General features: G+C 50.5%; 1 protein-coding gene across 1 annotated transcript in view; it reads left to right on the forward strand.

The window, feature by feature from the left end:
* Window positions 1–22,382, forward strand: part of LOC144481080 (disintegrin and metalloproteinase domain-containing protein 12-like) — a 359,843-nt gene that overhangs the window by 167,042 nt on the left and 170,419 nt on the right. Inside the window, exons 4-5 of the mRNA XM_078200726.1 lie at window positions 10,265–10,343; window positions 20,371–20,447. Of these exons, the coding sequence (XP_078056852.1) occupies window positions 10,265–10,343; window positions 20,371–20,447 (156 nt within the window). The remainder of the gene's footprint in view (window positions 1–10,264; window positions 10,344–20,370; window positions 20,448–22,382) is intronic.

The raw sequence follows: 22,382 nt of genomic DNA on the forward strand, positions 1-22,382 counted from the left end.
TTTTTCCCAGGCTGGAAGAGTCAATTACTCGGGGGCACAGGTTTAAGGTGAGAGGGGCAAGGTTTAAAGGAGATGTACGAGGCAGATTGTTCACACAGAGAGTAGTGAGTGCCTGGAACTCGTTGCTGGGGGAGGGAGTGGAAGCGGATACATAGAAAACATAGAAACATAGAAAAAACTACAGCACAAACAGACCCTTCGGCCCACAAGTTGTGCCGAACACATCCCTACCTTCTAAACCTACCTATAACCCTCCATCCTATTAAGCTCCATGCACTCATCCAGGAGTCTCTTAAAAGACCCTATTGAGTTCACCTCCACCACCACTGACAGCAGCCGATTCCACTCGCCCACCACCCTCTGTGTGAAAAACGTACGCCTAACATTTCCCCTGTACCTACCCCCCAGCACCTTAAACCTGTGTCCTCTCGTAGCAGACATTTCCACCCTGGGAAAAAGCCTCTGAGAGTCCATCCGATCTATGCCTCTCAACATCTTATATACCTCTATTAGGTAGTGACTTTTAAGGGGCGTCTTGACAAGTACATGAATGGATGGGAATAGAGGGATATGGTCCCCCGAAGGGGAGGGGGTTTTAGTTCAGTCGGGCAGCATGGTCGGTGCAGGTTTGGAGGGCCGAAGGGCCTGTTCCTGTGCTGTAATTTTCTTTGTTCTCAGTTCTTTGTCCAGACGCCCCTTAAAAGTCTGTGGTGAACCACTGTTATGTTCTGCTGACTGGACACACCCCTACCGGTGCTGCCTGAGGCTCCTCCCCTGTTCACTGGGGTATAAAGGTGGCTGTTCCTCCCCTTCGCCTCATTCTGGCCTGGCCCCTCGGTTAGAGTTTACTGTCGAGTTAGTTCCCTTTTATAGTGAATAAAAGCCTCTTGTTCCAGATTCCGTCTCTGGGTGTTGAAAGTGCATCAATTTTATTAACTGCATTAAAATTTTCTTGTGATGGAGCAACTCTTGAAGCCAGACAAACTCGAACTGGACCCTCAAACCGTGGGAGCCTCTGATAGTTTTGATCACTGGCTAAAATGTTTCCAGGCTTTCCTCGACGCCTCCGCTATCGTCCAGTCCGAGGCTGACAAACTCCACGTGCTCCACGCACGAGTCAGCGCCGTCGCGTCTGTTACCATCCGGGACGCCGACACGTGTACGGCCGCAATCGAACTGCTAAAAGGCCAATACCACAAGCGGCCTAATGAGGTCTACGCACGACATCTCCTCGTTACACGCCGACAACAGCCGGGTGAGTCGTGCGACCAATTTCTGCGCCCATTGCGGGTACTCGCCCGGGCCGGCAACTGTACGGCAGTATCAGCCGCCCAAAACGCGGAGGACTGAATCCAGGACGCCTACGTCACGGGCATCGGGTCGAGTTATATCCGACAGCGGCTGCTGGAGCAGGGTGGGCTGGACCTGCAGGAAACCGTGGCACTAGCCGAATCGCTGGAGCTGGCCTCCCGTAATCTCGAAGCTTACACCCCCGACCACGCGAGCGCATCGTGGGCACCGCTGCCACTACGTCCCCAGTACTCGAGCGGGCCCCTGACCCACACCACGCCACGTGCAGTCCACAACTCTACCGCCGCGGCAGTCCCCAGTGGTCTGAAATGCTACTTCTGCGGCCTAGGAAAGCACCCCCGGCGAAGCTGCCCGGCGAAGGATTCGTTCTGCTCCGCGTGTGGGAAGAAGGGCCACTATGCAAAGGTCTGCCGGGCAAAGTCCACCTCAAGGTCCAGTAGCGCCGCGTGCGACGCGCAAGAGCCGCCATTTTGGACGACATCGGCCGCGTGCGACCCGCGGGACCGCCATCTTCGACGCCATCAGCCACGTGCAACCCGCGGGGGCAGCCATCTCCGATGTCGTCAGCAGCCTGTGACTTCTCACATGCCTCGACAGTGCCGTCGATTACCCTGGACCAGTCCCAGCCTCACCAACTCACCAGGTCCATAATGGACATCCAGGTAAATGGCCACGTGGAGCATTGTTTAGAACATAGAACATAGAACATTACAGCGCAGAACAGGCCCTTCGGCCCACGATGTTGCACCGACCAGTTAAAAAAAAAACTGTGACCCTCCAACCTAAACCAATTTCTTTTCGTCCATGAACCTATCTACGGATCTCTTAAACGCCCCCAAACTAGGCGCATTTACTACTGATGCTGGCAGGGCATTCCAATCCCTCACCACCCTCTGGGTAAAGAACCTACCCCTGACATCGGTTCTATAACTACCCCCCCTCAATTTAAAGCCATGCCCCCTCGTGCTGGATTTCTCCATCAGAGGAAAAAGGCTATCACTATCCACCCTATCTAAACCTCTAATCATCTTATATGTTTCAATAAGATCCCCTCTTAGCCGCCGCCTTTCCAGCGAAAACAATCCCAAATCCCTCAGCCTCTCCTCATAGGATCTCCCCTCCATACCAGGCAACATCCTGGTAAACCTCCTCTGCACCCTCTCCAAAGCCTCCACATCCTTCCTGTAATGTGGGGACCAGAACTGCACACAGTACTCCAAGTGCGGCCGCACCAGAGTTGTGTACAGTTGCAACATAACGCTACGACTCCTAAATTCAATCCCCCTACCAATAAACGCCAAGACACCATATGCCTTCTTAACAACCTTATCTACTTGATTCCCAACTTTCAGGGATCTATGCACACATACACCTAGATCCCTCTGCTCCTCCACACTATTCAAAGTCCTCCCGTTAGCCCTATACTCAACACATCTGTTATTCCTACCAAAGTGAATTACCTCACACTTCTCCGCATTAAACTCCATCCGCCACCTCTCGGCCCAACTTTGCAACCTGTCTAAGTCTTCCTGCAAACTACGACACCCTTCCTCACTGTCTACCACACCACCGACTTTGGTGTCATCAGCAAATTTGCTAATCCACCCAACTATACCCTCATCCAGATCATTAATAAATATTACAAACAGCAGTGGCCCCAAAACAGATCCCTGAGGTACACCACTTGTAACCGCACTCCATGATGAATATTTACTATCAACCACCACCCTCTGTTTCCTATCCGCTAGCCAATTCCTGATCCAATTTCCTAGATCACCCCCAATCCCATACATCTGCATTTTCTGCAGAAGCCTACCATGGTGAACCTTATCAAACGCCTTACTAAAATCCATATATACCACGTCCACTGCCTTGCCCCCATCCACCTCCTTGGTCACTTTCTCAAAAAACTCAATAAGGTTAGTAAGGCACGACCTACCTGCCACAAAACCATGCTGACTATCACCTATCAATTCATTACTCTCCAAATAACTATAAATCCTATCCCTTATAATTTTTTCCAACATCTTGCCGACAACAGAAGTGAGACTCACCGGTCTATAATTCCCGGGGAAGTCTCTGTTCCCCTTCTTAAACAATGGGACAACATTCGCTAACCTCCAATCTTCTGGTACTATACCAGAGGCCAACGACGACCTGAAGATCAGAGCCAGAGGCTCTGCAATCACTTCTCTTGCCTCCCAGAGAATCCTTGGATAAATCCCATCCGGACCAGGGGATTTATCTATTTTCAGACCCTCCAGAATATCCTGCACATCCTCCTTATCAACTGTAATACTGTCTATTCTACTCCCCTGCAACCCAGTGTCCTCCTCAGCTATATTCATGTCCCCTTGCGTGAACACCGAAGAGAAATATTGGTTCAATGCTTCACCAATCTCCTCCGGTTCCACACATAACTTCCCTCTGCCATCTATAACTGGCCCTAAACTTGCCCTAACCAACCTTCTGTTCTTGACATACCTATAGAACGCCTTAGGATTCTCTTTAACCCTATCCGCCAAAGTCTTCTCATGTCCCCTTTTAGCCCTTCTAAGCTCGCTCTTCAACTCCCTCTTAGCCAATCTAAAGCTTTCTAGTGCACTACCCGAGTGCTCACGTCTCATCCGAACATAAGCCTCCTTTTTCTTTTTAACCAACAAAGAAACTTTTTTGGTGCACCACAGTGTGTTTGACAGTGGGAGCACGGAGAGCTTTATTCACCCTGATACGGTGCGTCGATACGCCCTTTCCGTGCAGCCTGTCAAACAAACGATCTCCATGGCATCGCAATCCCGCTCCGTAAATGTCCTCGGGTGCTGCGTAGTGACCCTGACGGTGAGGGGCACGGTATATGAGAATTTCTGACTCCTCGTGCTGCCTCATCTCTGCGTGGCTGTACTCTTGGGGCTGGATTTCCTGACCCACCTGAGGAGTGTGACTATGATTTATAATGGGCCTCTTCCCCCGCTGTCCATCTGCAACCAGCAGTTTCGAAATTGCCCACCGCGCACAACCTGCAGTCTCTCGATTCTTAAAATCACCCCTCCCTCTCTGTTCACTAATCTTGCCCCTGGTTGCAAGCCTATCGCCACCAAGAGCAGGCGGTACAGTGCTGGAGACAGGGCCTTTATCAGGTCCGAGGTCCAACGGCTCCTCAAGGAGGGGATCATTCAGGCCAGTACCAGCCCCTGGAGAGCTCAAGTGGTAGTCGTAAAGTCTGGTGAGAAACACAGAATGGTCATTGACTACAGTCAGACCATTAATCGATACACGCAGCTGGACGCGTACCCTCTTCCTCACATCGCTGACATGGTCAATCAGATTGCACAATATCGGGTGTTTTCCACCATTGACTTGAAGTCGGTATACCACCAGCTCCCCATCCGCCCGGAGGACAGGCCATATATGGCCTTTGAGGCGGATGGTCGCCTATACCATTTCCTTAGGGTCCCTTTCGGCGTCACTAATGGGGTCTCGGTCTTCCAGCGTGAGATGGACCGAACGGTGGACCAGAACGGGCTACGGGCTACCTTCCCGTACCTGGATAATGTCACCATCTGCGGCCACGATCAGCAGGACCACGACACCAACCTCCAAAAATTCTTGCACACAGCAAATCTCCTTCACCTGACCTATAATAAGTAGTGGAAGCGGATACGGTAGTGACTTTTAAGGGACGTCTTGACAAATACATGAAAAGGATGGGAATAGAGGGATATGGTCCCCGGAAGCATAGGGGGTTTTAGTTAAGTCGGGCAGCATGGTCGGTGCAGGCTTGGAGGGCCGAAGGTCCTGTTCCTGTGCTGTAATTTTCTTTGTTCTTAGTTCTCTGTCCAGACGCCCCTTAAAAGTCACTACCCTATCTGCTTCCACTACCTCCCCCGGCAACGAGTTCCAGGCACCCTCTGTGTAAAAAATCTGCCTCGTACATCTCCTTTAAACCTTGCCCCTCGCACCTTAAACCTGTGCCCCCGAGTAATTGACTCTTCCACCCTGGGAAAAAGCTTCTGACTATCCACTCTGTCCATGCCTCTCATAATCTTGTAGACTTCTATCAGGTCTCCCCTCAACCTCCGTCACTCCAGTGAGAACAAACCAAGTTTCTCCAACCTCTCCTCATAGCTAATGCCCTCTGATGCGCGACAATCAAGCACGAGGTACAAGGCTTCAGCTATTGAAGGCTTTTATTAGCAAACAATGGAACTAACTAACACGAGTACACCAATTCAGACTGGAGGGGTCCCGCCTGAGCAGAGGGTCTTATACCTCTCCCCAGGAGGCGGGGCCCGGCCGGGATGTGCCATAATAACATCTACCACAGGTAAACACCCTAACCCAACAACATTATAACAACCCCCACAGTGGCAACCAACGATGGTTCACCACATTCACCCCTCCTTTAAAAACAAAGGCCGGCGGGGTGCGAAAACAGGTCACATATATACAAAATTCACAAGTCCAGACGGTCTGGAGGACCGCACCGTCGCTGTGATCTCCTCAACACCGGTTGCGACACCGGAGCAGGTGCTTGCGGTGGCGTTCTCTCCAAAACAGTGTCCGGCTGTCCCCTCGAGGACTCCCGGGCCGGTTGACCCTGGTGAGGCGATGGTGCAGGGGATCCTGGAACCTTCTGTGGTGGCGCCGATCTCCGAGTCTCAGTCAAGCTGTACATGGGAGTATAACTGTTATGCACTGGTCCCGGTGCTGACCGCGCCACGTCTGGGGAAGAAAGAAGTGAAAGGGGGTTCATGACGGGGGGTATAGGAGCGACAGGAGTTGCTACGTCCCCTGCGGGCGCCAGGTCTCGAATCGAGACTGTGTCCTCTCGCCCGTCAGGATATGCCACATAGGCATACTGAGGGTTGGCGTGGAGGAGTTGGACCGGTTCGACCAAGGGGTCGGACTTGCGGGCCCTCACATGTCGCCGCAGAAGGACGGGTCCTGGGTACGCCAACCAGGCTGGTAAGGAGATCCCCGAGGACGACTTCCGAGGGAATGAGAACATCCTCTCGTGGGGAGTAGCATTGGTTGCCGTACACAGGAGGGAGCGAATGGAATGAAGCGCATTTGGAAGGACCTCCTGCCAACGGGAGACTGGAAGGCCCCTGGATTTCAGCGCCAGTAGGACAGCCTTCCAGACTGTAGCATTCTCCCTCTCCACCTGTCCGTTACCCCTAGGGTTGTAGCTCGTGATTCTACTAGAGGCAATCCCGTATGAGAGCAGGAATTGCCTCAAGTCGTTACTCATGAACGACGAGCCCCTGTCGCTATGTATGTAGCAGGGGTACCCGAACAGGGTAAAAAGATCACTGAATGCCTTAATCACTGTGGCAGTCGACGTGTCCGCACAGGGGACAACAAACGGGAACCGGGAGTATTCATCTATTATATTGAGAAAATAGACATTCCGGTCCGTTGAGGGAAGGGGGCCCTTAAAATCCACACTCAGCCTCTCGAAGGGGCGAGTGGCCTTGACCAATTGTGCCCGGTCCGGTCGATAAAAGTGCGGTTTGCATTCCGCGCAAATCCGACAGCTTCTTGTTACTGACCTGACATCCTCCACCGAGTAGGGCAGGTTGCGGGCTTTTACGAAGTGGTAGAGTCGGGTGACTCCAGGATGGCACAGGTCATTGTGGAGGGCCTTCAAGCGGTCCTCCTGCATGATGGCGCATGTTCCACGCGAGAGGGCATCCGAGGGCTCATTGAGCTTCCCTGGACGATACATAATATCGTAATTATAGGTGGAGAGCTCAATTCTCCACCGCAAGATCTTATCATTCTTGATCTTGCCCCTCTGCGTGTTACTGAACATAAACGCCACGGATCATTGATCCGTGATCAGGGTGAACCGCTTCCCCGCCAGGTAATGGCGCCAGTGTCTGACGGCCTCCACAATGGCCTGAGCCTCCTTCTCCACCGCTGAGTGCTGAATTTCGGGACCTTGAAGGGTGCGGGAAAAAAACGCGACGGGCCTGCCTGCCTGGTTTAGTGTGGCGGCCAGGGCGAAATCCGATGCATCACTTTCCACCTGAAAAGGGATGGATTCATCCACCGCGTGCATCGTGGCTTTCGCAATGTCGCTTTTCAAAGCCTTGAAGGCCAATTGGGCCTCCGGCGTGAGTGGGAAGGTCGTGGACTTGATGAGCGGACGGGCTTTGTCCGCGTAGTTGGGGACCCACTGCGCATAATACGAAAAAAACCCGAGGCATCTCCTCAGTGCTTTTGTGCTAGCGGGCAAGGGAAGTTCAGTAAGGGGGCGCATACGGTCTGGATCAGGGCCAATGACCCCGTTTTCCACCACGTATCCAAGGATAGCTAACCTGCGCGTACGGAATACGCACTTCTCCCTGTTATAGGTCAGATTCAGGCGAGATGCAGTGCGCAGAAAGTTTTGGAGATTCGTGTCATGGTCCTGCTGATCACGGCCGCAGATGGTGACGTTATCCAGGTACGGGAAGGTAGCCCGCAACCCGTTCTGGTCCACCATTCGGTCCATAGCACGCTGGAAGACCGAGACCCCATTGGTGACACCAAATGGAACCCTAAGAAACTGGTATAGACGACCATCCGCCTCAAAAGCCGTGTATTGCCGGTCCTCTGGGCAGATGGGGAGTTGATGGTAGACGGACTTAAGGTCTATGGTGGAGAACACCCGGTACTGCGCAATCTGATTGACCATATCAGATATGCGCGGGAGAGGATACGCATCCAGCTGCGTATAACGGTTAATGGTCTGACTGTAGTCGATGACCATCCGAGGTTTGTTCCCGCTTTTAACCACCACGACCTGCGCTCTCCACGGACTAGCACTGGCCTGTATGATCCCTTCTTTGAGGAGCCGCTGAACCTCAGATCTGATAAAGATCCGGTCTTCAGCGCTGTAACGCCTACTCTTAGTAGCGATGGGCTTGCAGCCTGGTACCAGATTCTTAAATAAAGAAGGTGTGGTGATCTTTAGTGTGGAAAGATTGCATGCGGGGCGCTTTGGGCAATTTGGAGGCTGCGGCTGATTCCCTACTGCCAGCGAAGGGAGTGGCCCACCGTACTGTAGGATCACACTCTTCATGTGGACCATAAAGTTTAGTCCGAGGAGAATTGGCGCACAAAGGTGAGGTAACACAAGGAGCCTGTATCGCTCGTAAATTGTGCCCTGCACCTCCAGGGTTACCATACAACGTCCTTGGATCGGTACAGACCGGGACCGTGATGCCATGGAAATAGTCTGCTTGGCAGGTAGAACCCGGAGTCCACACCTTTTTGCAGTGTCAGGGTGAATAAAACTCTCGGTGCTCCCACTGTCAAACAGACAATACACAGTACGACCATTTACCTTGATGTTCATCATCGAACTGTCAAGCCTGTGATGCTTTGTCTGGTCCAGAGAGATCGACGCCACCGTTGGCCCCCGGGCGTCACTGCATGCAGCCGAGGTTGGTACTGAGGACCCCTGCTGGTCGCTCCTGGTCGTCGTCGACCATGATGGCCGCCCCCATGAATCGCACGTGGGCGAGGGCGCCAAGCGTAGCGACTCCTGGTGGTCATCCTCCTCCTCCGTCAGCCACGATGGCGCCGTCCTGGATTTGTACGTGGTCGGGCCTTGCGGGTACTGCGACGCCGAAGGAGCTTGTCTCCGCTCTGGAGGGTCACAGGCTGCACTGCCGTTCTTGGGCTTTGACCTGCAAACTTTAGCATAGTGCCCCTTTTTACCGCACTGACTGCAGATCGCCGTTTTTGCAGGACACTGTTGCCGTGGATGCTTGGCTCCGCCGCAAAAATAGCATCGCTGGCCGCCTGGAGCTGCCGCCGTCGTCGGATCGATATGGGAGCGCGAGCCCGTGGGGCGAGGAGGGATTTGTGCTTGCTCCTGCCACGTTGTCTCCACGTGGTCTTCGGGGTACAGAGCCAAGCTTTTCGACGCTGCCTCCAGCATCTCAGCCATCTCCATCGCTTGGGTCAGGTTGAGGTTCCCTTTCTCCAGTAGCTTAAGCCGGATGTACGAGGACCCTACCCCTGCTACGAACGCATCTCGGGCGAGGTCGTACATGTATTGCTCAGCCGACACATCTTTGCAGTCGCAGCCCCTGGCAATCTGCAAGAGCTCATTGGCGTAGTCCTCCATGGTTTCGCCCGACTGCCGACGTCGTGTCGCGAGGAGGTAACGAGCGTGGATCTCGTTGGGTGGTCTCGTGTATCGTTTCTTCAAGAGCTCGATGGCCCTCGGGTAAGTGGTGGCCGCACGAATCGCAAGATAGACCGTGTCGCTTACCCTCGCGTGGAGGACCTGGAGTTTGTCGTCGTCCGTAGTAACAGCTGCAGAGGCTGCCAGGTAGTCCTCGAAACACTTCCACCAGTGATCGAAGGTGTTAGCGGCACCGACGTGGGTCCAGCGTCAGACACTCTGGTTTTAGTGTTTGTTCCATACTCTCTTTACTGTCGAGAGTTTTATGTTTGCTAATAAAATTGATGCGCGACAATCAAGCACGAGGTACAAGGCTTCAGTTATTGAAGGCTTTTATTAGCAAACAATGGAACTAACTAACACGAGTACACCAATTCAGACTGGAGGGGTCCCGCCTGAGCAGAGGGTCTTATACCTCTCCCCAGGAGGCGGGGCCCAGCCGGGATGTGCCATAACAACATCTACCACAGGTAAACACCCTAACCCAACAACATTATAACAACCCCCACAGTGGCAACCAACGATGGTTCACCACACCCTCCATACCAGGCAACATCCTGGTAAATCTTTTCTGTACCCTCTCCAAAGCCTCCACATCCTGCTGGTAGTGTGGTGACCAGAATTGAACACTATATTCCCAGTGCGGCCTAACTAAGGTTCCTCCTGCTCCATCTTCTATGTTTCTATGTTCAGTGTGTATTCTGCATGTGCAATGACTCTACCAGTCACTCCCATTCAATCAAAACTTGATCCTTTCTGTTTTTTCCACAGTTTGCTTTTGCCGAGAGGGTTCCAGGTTTCGTATTATGATTCAAATGGGACTCTGGTGACAGAGAAGGAGACGGAAATGGTAAGGAAAATCTGTGAAGCTGAGACCAGACTGAGATCCATCGATTGTTAAATGCAATGAGTGTGGACATTTGTTCCTGTTTCCTGTTCCTGTTCTTTCCCCAGCACCTGACTGCTGAACAATTCGCCAGGGGTGTGCGTTACTCTGATTCGGAGCTGGGATCTGAGAGGTTCCCGGATTAGTGCAGCATTAACCACACTCAATCAGCTTAGCATCATCTGGGACAAAGCAGACTGGTTGTTTAAAACCCGGCCCACCATCCCAATCACTCACCCAGGGGCAAACTGCAGCATGGCATTCATTGGCCAATGAGACCTCTATTGGTGGCAAGTGGGAAGGCCATTCATGAACCTTCCTGTCACAGAGGGTGTTCATATCCATCACCCTCCTGTCTAATCAATTGTCTCCTGCTGCTAAACCCGCCATGGGCAAGGCCAAGGCATGAACCCATAAACTCTCAATATGTAAGGCAATCAAGTCACTCCTCACTCTTCTAAACTTTACTCGGAACAAGCCCTTCCTTTCCAACCTGTTACAGAGAGAGTTCCAGAAGTCTGACACAGCGACAATGAAGGAACGGTGACATGTTACTCTGACAGTGTGCGTGATGAAGGGGAACATTCAGGTGGTGGTATCTGCATGTATCTGCTGCCCTTGTCCTTTGTAGCAGAGGTTGTGGCTTTGGAAGGTGCCATCAAAGGAATGTTCCTACATCTTCCTGCAGTCGATGGTAATCACGACTGCCATTCTCAATCAGTGGTGCAGGGAGAGAAAAGTTTAACGGGATGGATGCCATCCAATCAAGTGTGTTGCTTTCTCCTGAGCTTCTTAAGCTGCACATCTGGAGAGGTGGAGAGTATTCCTTACATTCCTGACATGTGCTTTGTAGATGGTGGACAGGCCTTGAGGATTCAAGAGGTAAGTTACTCGCCGCAGGATTCCCAGCCTCTGACCTGCTCTTTTGCCCATAGTATTGATATGGCTGGGTCCAGTTCAGTTTCTGGTCAATGAGCGCCCCCCTCAGGATGTTTACGGTCGAGGATTCTATGCTAATGCTGATGTCACTCCATCTCAAAGAGTGAGAATTATATTCTCTCTTTTTGGAGATGAAAAAGTGGAAAGAAAAGTTATCTTCAGTTTAAGGTGGAGTTGGAGTTTGGGAACTGCAGTTCCCGGGGACCCGGTGACCTCTGCACAAACCCCGGCCACATCTGCGCAGTTTGAGTCTTCTTCCATCCTCATGTCTGCTGTGCATGTGTTGACCACAAGAGGGTCGTTCAGATCACTGATTTGATGCATGGACCATGGGCCCGATTTTACCAACGTGGCAAACTCGGGCGTGAGGCCATTAACGTGATCCGTGCCCGTGTCCCCGCAGATGCCCACTTTACCAAGGCCCGAAAATGACCGTGATTTGATTCGTGCCCGAAACGGGCGCAACGGCGACTTAAATGCATTTGATGCGTTTAAATCGAATTAATGGGCTGCCCGTCTACTTTACCACCTTTTCCCCCCTTTACCATTGCGTTCGCACGACCAGATTCAGCGTGAAACAGACCTGCTCAGTAAAGGTCCTTTTCGGGTGCTCCAGGTGCTGAAGAGGTAAGTTCAGAGCTTCTGGCGGCTCCCTGACTCAGATCGGTGATGGGGAGGGGAGGGGGAGGCGGGGCAGATCATTCTCTGGTGGGGGGTGCGGGGGGGGAGGCCCGATCATTTTTTGGTGGGGGGTAGGGGGCGGGGGAGGAGGCGGGTCAGATGTATCTCTGGTAGGGGGTGGGGGGAGGGAGGCCAGATTGTTGTCTGGTGGTGGTGGTGGGGGGGAGTGGGGGGGGGGGGGGGGGGGGTGCGGAAGGCAGAGGGAGGCCAGATCATTCTCTGGTGTCCAAGGTAGGTTCTTTACTCAGAGAGTGGTTGGGGTGTGGAATGGACTGCCTGCAGTGATAGTGGAGTCAGACACTTTAGGAACATTTAAGCGGTTATTGGATAGGCACATGAAGCACACCAGGATGATAGGGAGTGGGATAGCTTGATCTTGGTTTCAGATAAAGCTCGGCACAATATCGTGGACTGAAGGGCCTGTTCTGTGCTGTACTGTTCTATGTTCTATGTATAGTCCGGTTAGGGGAATTATAGATGGGTTAGGAGAATTATAGACCGGTTAGGGGAATTATAGACCGGTTAGGGGAATTATAGACCGGTTAGGGGAATTATAGACCGGTTAGGGGAAGTATAGATGGGTTAGGGGAATTATAGACCGGTTAGGGGAATTATAGACTGGTTAGGGGAATTATAGACCGGTTAGGGGAAGTATAGATGGGTTAGGGGAATTATAGACCGGTTAGGGGAATTATAGACCGGTTAGGGGAAGTATAGATGGGTTAGGGGAATTATAGACCGGTTAGGGGAATTATAGACCGGTTAGGGGAATTATAGACCGGTTAGGGGAATTATAGACCGGCTAGGGGAAGTATAGATGGGTTAGGAGAATTATAGACCGGTTAGGGGAATTATAGACCGGTTAGGGGAAGTATAGATGGGTTAGGGGAATTATAGACCGGTTAGGGGAATTATAGACCGGCTAGGGGAATTATAGACAGGTTAGGGGAATTATAGATGGGTTAGGGGAATTATAGACCGGTTAGGGGAATTATAGATGGGTTAGGAGAATTATAGTCTGGTTAGGGGAATTATAGAACGGTTAGGGGAAGTATAGATGGGTTCGGAGAATTATAGACCGGTGAGGGGAATTATAGACCAGTTAGGGGAATTACAGACCGGTGAGGGGAAGTATAGACCAGTTTTCCTGGCATTGGTGGTGGGGAAAATGCTGGAGTCAATTATTAAGGATGCAATAACTGAGCATTTGGAAAGCGATGACAGGATCGGTTCAAATCAGCACGGATTCACTGAAGGGAAATTGTGCTCGACAAATCTTCTGGAATTTTTTTGAGGATGTGACAAGGGTGAACCAGTGGATGTTGTGTATCTGGATTTTCAAAAGGCTTTTGACACGGCCCCACACAAGAGATTAGTAAGCTAAATCAAAGCCATGGTATTGGGAGTAATGTATTGATGTGGATAGAGAACTGGTTGGCAGACAGGAAACAGAGAGTGGGAATAAATGGGTCCTTTTCAGAGCGGCAGGCAGTGACCGCCGGGTTCGGTGCTGGGACCCCAGCTATTCACAATATACATTAATGATTTGGATGAAGCAATTGAATCCAATATCTCCAAATTTGCAGATGACACTAAGCTGGGTGGCAGTGTGTGCTGTGAGGAGGATGCTAAGATGCTGCAGAGTGACTTGGAAAGGCTGGCTGAGTGGATAAATATTTGGCAAATGCAATACAATGTGGATAAATGTGAGCTCATCCACTTTGGTGGCAAAAACAGGAAGATTATGATCTGAATGGTGGCAGTTTAGGAAAATGGGAAGTGTAACATGACCTGGGTGTGATGATGGAACAGTCGCTCAATATTGGCGTGTTGGTACAGGAGGCGGTGAGGAAAGCTAATGGCATGCTGGCCTTCATAGCAAGATGATTTGAGTAAGGATGTCTTGCTGCAGTTATACAGGGCCTTGGTGAGGCCACACCTTGAGTATTGTGTGCAGTTTTGGTCTCCTAGTCTGAGGAAGGACATTCTTGCTATTGAGGCGGTATGGTGGGAACTTCTGCAAGGATTCGCAGCAGGGGGTAATTAAGAACAAGAGGAAAAAACAGTAAGGAGAATAAGGAAAGTGATAGGCAGAGAAATCGGGGGCAAGAGTCAGATAAGGACAGAGTTAAAAATAGTAGGAATGGGACAAGAAATGTGAAGAATATTCCCAATGGTGGGGGACTCCAGAACTAGGGGGTCATAGTTTGAGGATAAGGGATAAACCTTTTAGAACTGAGGTGAGGAGAAATGTCTTCACCCAGAGGGTGGTGAATAACAAAGAAACAAAGAACAAAACAGCACAGGAACAGGCCCTTCGGCCCTCCAAGCCTGCGCCGCTCATGTGTTCCTAACTAGACCATCCATTTGTATCCCTCTATTCCCAGTCTGTTCATGTGGCTATCTAGATAAGTCTTAAATGATCCCAGTGTGTCCGCCTCAACCACCTTGCTTGGTAGTGCATTCCAGGCCCCCACCACCCTCTGTGTAAAATACGTCCCCCGCATATCTGTATTGAACCTTGCCCCCCTTACCTTGAACTTGTGACCCCTTGTGTTTGTCATTTCTGACCTGGGAAAAAGCTTCCAACTGTTCACCATATCAATGGCCTTCATAATTTTATAAACTTCTATTAGGACACCCCTCATCCTCCATCTTTCCAGGGAGAACAACCCTAGTTTACTCAATCTCTCCTCATAGTTAATACCCTCCAGACCAGGCAACATCCTGGTAAACCTTTTCTGAACTCTCTCCAAAGCCTCCACATCCTTCTGGTAGTGCGGCGACCAGAACTGGACACAGTATTCCAAATGTGGCCTAACCATCGTTCTATACAGCCGCAACATCATATGCCAACTTTTATATTCTATGCCCCGTCCAATAAAGGCAAGCATGCCATATGCCTTCTTCACCACCTTTTCCACCTGTGCTGCCACCTTTAAGGATCTGTGGACTTGCACACCCAGATCCCTGTGTGTCTATACTCCTGATGGTTCTGCCATTTATTGTATAGCTCCCCCTTACATTAGTTCTACCAAAATGCATCACTTCGCATTTATCTGGATTAAATTCCATCTGCCATTTCTCCACCCAATGTTCCAGCCTATCTATATCCTGCTGTATTCTCTGACAATGCTCATCACTATCCGCAACTCCACATCCTTCTGATAGTGTGGCAACCAGAGTTGAACACTATATCCCAAGTGCGGCCTAACTAAGGTTCTATCATGGGCCAAATGACTTGCCAATTTTTAAACCCAATGCCCCAAACGATGAAGGCAAGCATGCCGTATGCCTTCTTGACGACCTTCTCCACCTGCATTGCCACTTTCAGTGACCTGTGTACCTGTACACCCAGATCCCTTTGCCTATCAATACTCTTAGGGGTTCTGCCATTTACTGTATATTTCCTATCTGTATTAGACCTTCCAAAATGTATTACCTCACATTTGTCTGGATTAAACTCCATCTGCCATCTCTCCGCCCAAGTCTCCAACTGATCTATATCCTGCTGTATCCTCTGATGGTCCTCATCGCTATCCCCAAATCCACCAGCCTTAGTGTTGTCCGCAAACTTACTAATCAGACCAGTTACATTTTCCTCCAAATCATTTATATATATTACAAACAGCAAAGGTCCCAGCACTGATCCCTGAGGAACGCCACTTGTCACAGCCCTCCATTCAGAAACACACCCTTCCACTGCTACCCTCCGTCTTCTTTGACCGAGCCAGTTTTGTATCCACCTTGCCAGCTCACCTCTGATCCCAATGCGACTTCACCTTCTGCACCAGTCTGCCATGAGGGACCTTGTCAAAGGCCTTACTGAAGTAATTTCACAAAGGAAGACATGAATAATGTACCAGAAGTTCTGAGAGAAACATGTTTTGGTGAGGAGCTGAAGGAAACCAGCATTAGTAGAGAAATGGTTTTGGGGACATTGATGGGATTGAAGATGGATAAATTTCATCCCAGAGTAACTTAAGGAAGTGGCCTTGGAAATAGTAGATTGGTGGTTTTGGAAAATAACCATTGGTGGTTATTTTTTGAAATTCTTTGGACTCTGGAATAGTTCCTGCAGATTGGGGGGTAGCTAATGTAAGCCCGCTATTCAAAAAGGGAGGTAGAGAGAAAACAGGGAACTATAGACCAGTGAGCCTAACGTCGGGACTGGGGAAGCTGCTGGAGTCAATTATCAAGGATTTCATAACTCGGCATTTGGAAGGCAGTGGTAGAATCAGACAAAGTCAGCATGGATTTACAGAAGGGAAATAATGCTTGATGAATCTATTAGAATATTGTGAGGATGTAACTGGTAGAGTTGACCAAGGAGAACCAGTGGATGTGATTTATTCAGACTTTCAGAAGGCTTTCGACAAGGTCTCACATAACAGGCTACTGTGTAAAGTTAAAGCACATGGGATTGCAGGTAATGTCGAGATGGATAGAAAGCTGGTTAGCAGATAGGAAGCAAAGAGTTGGTATAGATGGGTTTTTTCCTGATTGGCAGTCAGTGACTAGTGGGGTTCCGCAGGGATCTGTGCTGGGACCCCAACTGTTCACATTATATATTAATGACAGAAGAGGGAACTGAATGTATTATCTCCAAATTTGCAGAAGATACAAAGTTGGGTGGGAGGGTGAGCTGTGAGGAGGATGCTGAGATGTTTCAGCGTGATTTGGACAGGCTGAGTGTGTGGGTATCTGCATGGCAGATGCAGTATAATGTGGATAAATGTGAGGTTATCCACTTTGGTAGCAATAATAGGAAGACAGATTATTACTTGAATGGGTGTAAATTGAGAGAGGTGGATACTCACCGAGACCTTGGAGTCACTGAAATTAAGCGTGCAGGTACAGCAGGCAGTAAAGAACGCAAATCGGGCACAGGGCAGTGCTAAGGGGATGGGAGATATGGCGCGGGGCCTAGGATGTGGGGAATGATGGGGGGGTGAGGCCTAGGGGGCAATCGCTGGAGGGTCCGGAGTACCACTGCCACTCTGCATTGGGACTGACGGGGACACGAGGGAGGCCAGCGATTGGGGCGGGATCGGGGGGGGTCTGCCGGCTGGGGATTAGCTGGGGGGGAATAGCTGGGGGGAGGTCAGTAGGTGGGGGAAATCAGCTGGGGGGATGGAGGTCTGCCGGGGTGGGAGGGGGGTCTGCCTGCTGTGGAGGAGGGGGTGTCTGCAGGCTGGGGTTTAGCTGGTGGGAGGAATCAGTTGGGGGGGTCAGCAGGTCAGCTGGGGTGGGTCTGCCTGCTGTGGAGTGGGGGAGGTGAGAATCATAGAATCATAGAAACCCTACAGTGCAGAAAGAGGCCATTCGGCCCGTCGAGTCTGCACCGACCACAATCCCACCCAGGCCCTACCCCCATATCCCTACATATTTACCCGCTAATCCCTCTAACCTACACATCTCAGGACACTAAGGGCCAATCAACCTAACCCGCACATCTTTGGACTGTGGGAGGAAACCGGAGCACACGGAGGAAACCCACGCAGACACGAGGAGAATGTGCAAACTCCACACAGACAGTGACCCAAGCCGGGAATCGAACCCAGGTCCCTGGAGCTGTGAAGCTGCAGTGCTAACCACTGTGCTACGTGCCGCCCGGGTGGTTGGAGATTGTGGCTGGTCTGGGAATGGTTGGGGGGGCCGCGATTGAGCTGTGGGGGGATTGGGGGGGGCAGCACTGCAGGGGTCCCGGGCTGGCCAGCGATCGAGCTGGTCAGCAAAGAGTGAGGCTGAGAGTTCGGGGCCACTGTGCATGCGCAGAGTCCGACTGGTTTCAGACTCGCAGTCGGGAATAGCACCCACCATGAGCTTTTCATGATATTCCCGATTGTGACCTCTGCATTGCAGAGTGTGGGAGATTCAAGCCTGAACTTCTACTGAAAAAAAACAGAGCTAATTACTGCAGTTTTCCCATGAATTTGACACTTTGAATTTTTGGGGGCAAATTCCAGCCTATTCCTTATAGACCTCAATTAGATGTCCTCTCATTCTTCTCGACTCCAGGGATTGTAGGGTCTAATCTGCTCAATCCTTCTTCACAAGACAAACCCCTGATCTCTGGAATCATTGGAGTGAATCTCCTCTGAACCCCCTTCCACTCCAGCCCTCCTCAAGTAAGGGGACAAAATTCGACACAATATTCTCCGTGTGGTCTCTCTAATGATCTGTACAGTCACAGCAACACTTCCCTATTTTTATATTCTATTCCTTTAGCAATAAATGCCCAAATTCTATTTGCCTTTCTCTTAACTGCTGTATCTGTGTAATAGCTTTCTACAAACCATGCATGAAGGCTCCCACCGCCCTCTGCACCAAATCATTTTGAAGTTTCTCTCCATTAAGATAATAATTTCCCTTTCTATTTTTCCTACCATAATTATAACCTCACACTTATCCTCCTTCAACTCCATCTGCCAGATTTTGCCCCATTCACTGAACCCACCCATATCCATTTGTAAATTGCTTATTTCTTCAGTGCAACTGACTATCCCACCGATTTTAGTGCCATCTGCAAATTTGACTGCAGTCTCTACCATCCCTGTGTCCAAGACATTATTATAGATTGTAAATAGCTGGAACCTGTGAACCGGACCCCTTGGCACCCTCCCCATTACATCTCACCAACCAGAAACACACCCATTTATGCCAACTCTCTGATTTCTGTTGGTTGGCCAATCCTCTATCCAAGCTAATAAATTTTAAGTTCAAGTTAAGTTAAAGTTTATTTATTAGTGTCACAAGTAAGGCTTACATTAACACTGCAATGAAGTTACTGTGAAATTCCCCTAGTCGCCACATTCCGGCACTTGTTCGGGTAAATGCACCCTAACCAGCACGTCATTCAGACTGTGGGAGGAAACCAGAGCAGCCGGAGGAAACCCAGGCAGACACGGGGAGAATGTGCAGACTCCACACAGACAGTGACCCAAGCCAGGAATCAAACCTGGGTCCCTGGCACTGTGAGACAGCAGTGCTAACCACTGTGCCACCGTGCTGCCCCGGGTCCCTGGCACTGTGAGGCAGCAGTGCTAACCACTGTGTCACCGTGCTGCCCCGGGTCCCTGGCACTGTGAGGGAGCAGTGCTAACCACTGTGCCACTGTGCTGCCCCGGGTCCCTGGCACTGTGAGGGAGCAGTGCTAACCACTGTGCCACTGTGCTGCCCCGGGTCCCTGGCACTGTGAGGGAGCAGTGCTAACCACTGTGTCACCGTGCTGCCCCGGGTCCCTGGTGCTGTGAGACAGCAGTGCTAACCACTGTGTCACCGTGCTGCCCCGGGTCCCTGGCACTGTGAGACAGCAGTGCTAACCACTGTGTCACCGTGCTGCCCCGGGTCCCTGGCACTGTGAGACAGCAGTGCTAACCACTGTGTCACCGTGCTGCCCCGGGTCCCTGGCACTGTGAGACAGCAGTGCTAACCACTGTGTCACCGTGCTGCCCCGGGTCCCTGGCACTGTGAGGGAGCAGTGCTAACCACTGTGTCACCGTGCTGCCCCGGGTCCCTGGCACTGTGAGGGAGCAGTGCTAACCACTGTGTCACCGTGCTGCCCCGGGTCCCTGGCACTGTGAGGGAGCAGTGCTAACCACTGTGTCACCGTGCTGCCCCGGGTCCCTGGCACTGTGAGGGAGCAGTGCTAACCACTGTGTCACCGTGCTGCCCCGGGTCCCTGGCTCTGTGAGACAGCAGTGCTAACCACTGTGTCACCGTGCTGCCCCGGGTCCCTGGCACTGTGAGGGAGCAGTGCTAACCACTGTGTCACCGTGCTGCCCCGGGTCCCTGGCACTGTGAGGGAGCAGTGCTAACCCACTGTGTCACCGTGCTGCCCCGGGTCCCTGGCGCTGTGAGACAGCAGTGCTAACCACTGTGTCACCGTGCTGCCCCGGGTCCCTGGCACTGTGAGACAGCAGCGCTAACCACTGTGTCACCGTGCTGCCCCGGGTCCCTGGCACTGTGAGACAGCAGTGCTAACCACTGTGTCACCATGCCACACTTACCCCTGACCCCATGTCAATGCCTTCTCTAAGTCCAGGTATACTAAATCTACAGGATCCCCATTATCCACCTTGCTTGTTACATCATGAAGCACTCAAACAAATGAGTCAAACATTACTTGGCGTTCATGAAACCAAGCTGAGTCTGGGAGGATAGACTGTCAAATAATCCTGATAGCCCCCATTTCCTCCTCATGTCGTGTCTCCAACAAGAGTCAACCTGCTATCAACTGCCTCAATATTCTGAGACATTATCCATTGGTCAGTTACCCTTGTTATTGTGATTTATGGTATAAAATTGTTGTCAGCGATATTATCAATATCAGAAACATTGGTGCTGACATTTACCTATTTTACTGCAGTATCGATGTTGCTATGAGGGCTCCGTCAGAGAACTCCCCGGATCCCAGGTCTCTGCGAGCATCTGCTCAGGACTCAGGTAACAAAACTGACAATTCCTGAGGATTAGTCACTGTGTAACTGTACTGGGATGTGTTTATTCAGCAGGGTAAGGATTAGTCATTGTGTAACTGCACTGGGATGTGTTTATTCAGCAGGGTAAGGATTAGTCCCTGTGTAACTGCACTGGGATGTGTTTATTCAGCAGGGTAAGGATTAGTCCCTGTGTAACTGCACTGGGATGTGTTTATTCAGCAGGGTAAGGATTAGTCCCTGTGTAACTGCACTGGGATGTGTTTATTCAGCAGGGTAAGGATTAGTCACTGTGTAACTGTACTGGGATGTGTTTATTCAGCAGGGTAAGGATTAGTCATTGTGTAACTGTACTGGGATGTGTTTATTCAGCAGGGTACGGATTAGTCACTGTGTAACTGTACTGGGATGTGTTTATTCAGTAGGGTAAGGATTAGTCCCTGTGTAACTGCACTGGGATGTGTTTATTCAGCAGGCTAAGGATTAGTCCCTGTGTAACTGCACTGGGATGTGTTTATTCAGCAGGGTAAGGATTAGTCACTGTGTCACTGTACTGGGATGTGTTTATTCAGCAGGGTAAGGATTACTCAATGTGTCACTGTTCTGGGATGTGTTTATTCAGCAGGGTGAGGATTACTCACTGTGTAACTGTACTGGGATGTGTTTATTCAGCAGGGTAAGGATTAGTCACTGTGTAACTGTACTGGGATGTGTTTATTCAGCAGGGTAAGGATTAGTCACTGTGTAACTGTACTGGGATGTTTTTATTCAGCAGGGTAAGGATTAGTCACTGTGTCACTGTACTGGGATGTGTTTATTCAGCAGGGTAAGGATTAGTCACTGTGTAACTGTACTGGGATGTGTTTATTCAGCAGGGTAAGGATTACTCACTGTCTAACTGTACTGGGATGTATTTATTCAGCAGGGTGAGGATTAGTCCCTGTGTAACTGCACTGGGATGTGTTTATTCAGCAGGGTAAGGATTAGCCACTGTGTAACTGTACTGGGATGTGTTTATTCAGCAGGGTAAGGATTAGTCACTGTGTAACTGTACTGGAATGTGCTTATTCAGCAGGGTAAGGATTAGTCACTGTGTCACTGTACTGGGATGTGTTTATTCAGCAGGGTAAGGATTAGTCACTGTGTCACTGTACTGGGATGTGTTTATTCAGCAGGGTACGGATTAGTCACTGTGTAACTGTACTGGGATGTGTTTATTCAGCAGGGTAAGGATTACTCACTGTGTAACTGTACTGGGATGTGTTTATTCAGCAGGGTACGGATTAGTCACTGTGTAACTGTACTGGGATGTGTTTATTCAGCAGGGTGAGGATTAGTCACTGTGTAACTGTACTGGGATGTGTTTATTCAGCAGGGTAAGGATTACTCACTGTGTAACTGTACTGGGATGTGTTTATTCAGCAGGGTACGGATTAGTCACTGTGTAACTGTACTGGGATGTGTTTATTCAGCAGGGTAAGGATTACTCACTGTGTAACTGTACTGGGATGTGTTTATTCATGATGTGGAGATGCCGGCGTTGGACTGGGGTAAACACAGTAAGAAGTTTAACAACACCAGGTTAAAGTCCAACAGGTTTACTTGGTAGCAAAAGCCACACAAGCTTTCGAAGCTCTAAGCCCCTTCTTCAGGTGAGTGGGCATTCTGTTCACAAACAGAGTTTATAAAGACACAGACTCAATTTACATGAATAATGGTTGGAATGCGAATGCTTGCAGCTAATCCAGTCTTTAAGAAACAAAACAATGGGAGTGGAGAGAGCATCAAGACAGGCTAAAAAGATGTGTATTGTCTCCAGACAAGACAGCCAGTGAAACTCTGCAGGTCCACGCAACTGTGGGGGTTACAAATAGTGTGACATGAACCCAATATCCCGGTTGAAGCCGTCCTCGTGTGTGCGGAACTTGGCTATCAGTTTCTG

Source organism: Mustelus asterias, chromosome 1, assembly GCF_964213995.1.
Source record: "Mustelus asterias chromosome 1, sMusAst1.hap1.1, whole genome shotgun sequence".
Lineage (NCBI taxonomy): Eukaryota > Metazoa > Chordata > Chondrichthyes > Carcharhiniformes > Triakidae > Mustelus > Mustelus asterias.